Source organism: Pygoscelis adeliae, unplaced genomic scaffold (assembly GCF_000699105.1).
Source record: "Pygoscelis adeliae isolate BGI_AS28 unplaced genomic scaffold, ASM69910v1 Scaffold3, whole genome shotgun sequence".
NCBI classification, from domain to species: domain Eukaryota; kingdom Metazoa; phylum Chordata; class Aves; order Sphenisciformes; family Spheniscidae; genus Pygoscelis; species Pygoscelis adeliae.
Genome location: NW_008824446.1, coordinates 3042595 through 3044172, shown reverse-complemented (window position 1 = coordinate 3044172; position 1578 = coordinate 3042595). Strand labels below are relative to the sequence as shown.

At 51.3% G+C, this 1578-nt stretch overlaps 1 protein-coding gene across 1 annotated transcript in view; it reads right to left on the bottom strand.

Moving 5' to 3' along the window:
- The window catches only part of MEIS2 (Meis homeobox 2), a 178839-nt gene that overhangs the window by 169886 nt on the left and 7375 nt on the right, over positions 1-1578 (bottom strand). Inside the window, exon 2 of the mRNA XM_009321011.1 lies at positions 13-159. Within this exon, the coding sequence (XP_009319286.1) occupies positions 13-159 (147 nt within the window). The remainder of the gene's footprint in view (positions 1-12; positions 160-1578) is intronic.

The following is a 1578-nucleotide window of genomic DNA, read 5'->3' as shown; positions in this document are numbered from 1 at the left end:
GGGGAGAGGTGCCGGACCTGTTTGGCGAAGACGGCGATGTCCTCGTTGAAGGAGTCGGAGGAGCAGACGTCCCCGCCGGCCACGCCGGGCTCCCGGGGCGTGCAGGTCGCCAGCTCGCACTTCTCAAAGACCAGAGCTAAGAGGGGGAACAACGGGTGCCTACCGGGCAGTGGCACACAAAGAGAGGGGAGGGGGTGGGGGAGAGGGGGAAAGAAGAGCTCTAATCAACAAGTATCTTTTTTTAAATGCACGGACACACAGACACGGACACACGGACGCAGCCACGCTCTGCAGGCTCGCAGCATTGCTTCGGGCAGAGCAGGGGAGAACAACATTTTGAAATAAAAATGCGGGTTTTGGTGCTGTGGGTTTCGGTTTGTTTTTTTTTCCTTTTGAAATCGCAATGCCCGAGCCGCGTCCCCCGTGCAGTCCCCACAGATGAGGACAAAAGTGACCTCTCCTCCAAACGCACAAGGCACCAAACACGGTCACGCAGGCAGCAGCTCAGCTGGGAACCTTACACTTTTCGCCACAGCTTAAAATAACGCGAAACCTGGAAGATCCCATCCCTACCCTCCAGCTATGACCTAAAATGAGAAGCACGGCTAGGCAAACTGCAAACTACTTAATACGTAATTTTATTTTTCAGGGGGCCTGCTAACAAAAATGTGGTGAAGTTTCCTGGCTTAGGAAGCACACCCAAGTAAAATACCAGCTGTCCAGATAAGTGAGCTGGGGAGGGGGCGGAGGGAGGGAGCACTTCGCGAAATATTTTCCCATAGTTGGTGTAGTCAGAAAAAAAATATTTTATCTGCGTGCTAAGTAGTAAGCATGCATTTGTCTCTTTTCCCCTTTGGTGCCTGATCAAGGCCCCGCACTCTGTCTGATAGATGTGACTATCTCTCCTTTTAGGATCATTTAGTATTTTTTCTAAAAGGCACTGAAGGGAATCGGTGTCATTCCCCCCAAGCAATGCCCTGGCACAGGCTTGAGTTTTGTTGGGTACGTGTTTCTTTTTCCTCATGTTCTTTCTTTCCTAAATAGAAAACTCAGCTCAGTGCCCCCAGTGTATTTATTTCTTCTGTCTCAGGGAAGAGCTGCTTGCGAGAAGCGAATCCCTTTTATTCTTACTACCTTCCGCGGTGTGCATAACTCTTTATTTACAGTGTTGGAAGAGTGTTATTATGGCACGAAGGAGAACACCAGAACAACACTTCTCCGACTAAAATCCAGAGCAATGAGAGCCACCTCTCCTGTCTGAACTCCTAACTGGGGCCTTTCCGAGAACGACAAAAAAAAACTCACGGGAAAAAAATGAAAAAAGGAAAATAAAAAGAAAAAAAAAGAAAAAGAAAAAGAGAAAGACAAGGCAACAACACCTCTCGCCAGTCCAGCCTCTCTCCCCGAGAGGTCTGTTTTTCCAGGACCCGTTTGCCGTGGGTGCTGGCACCTCAGCTAAGAGTCAGGCTGGGATTGCACTCGCCCTGAAATTGCCAGCAGTGGCAGTGCCACCGCGCGGGTCTCCCTCCGGAGCGGGAGGCTGGGGGCTCCCCGGCCGCCGCCCTCCCGCCGGGCCCG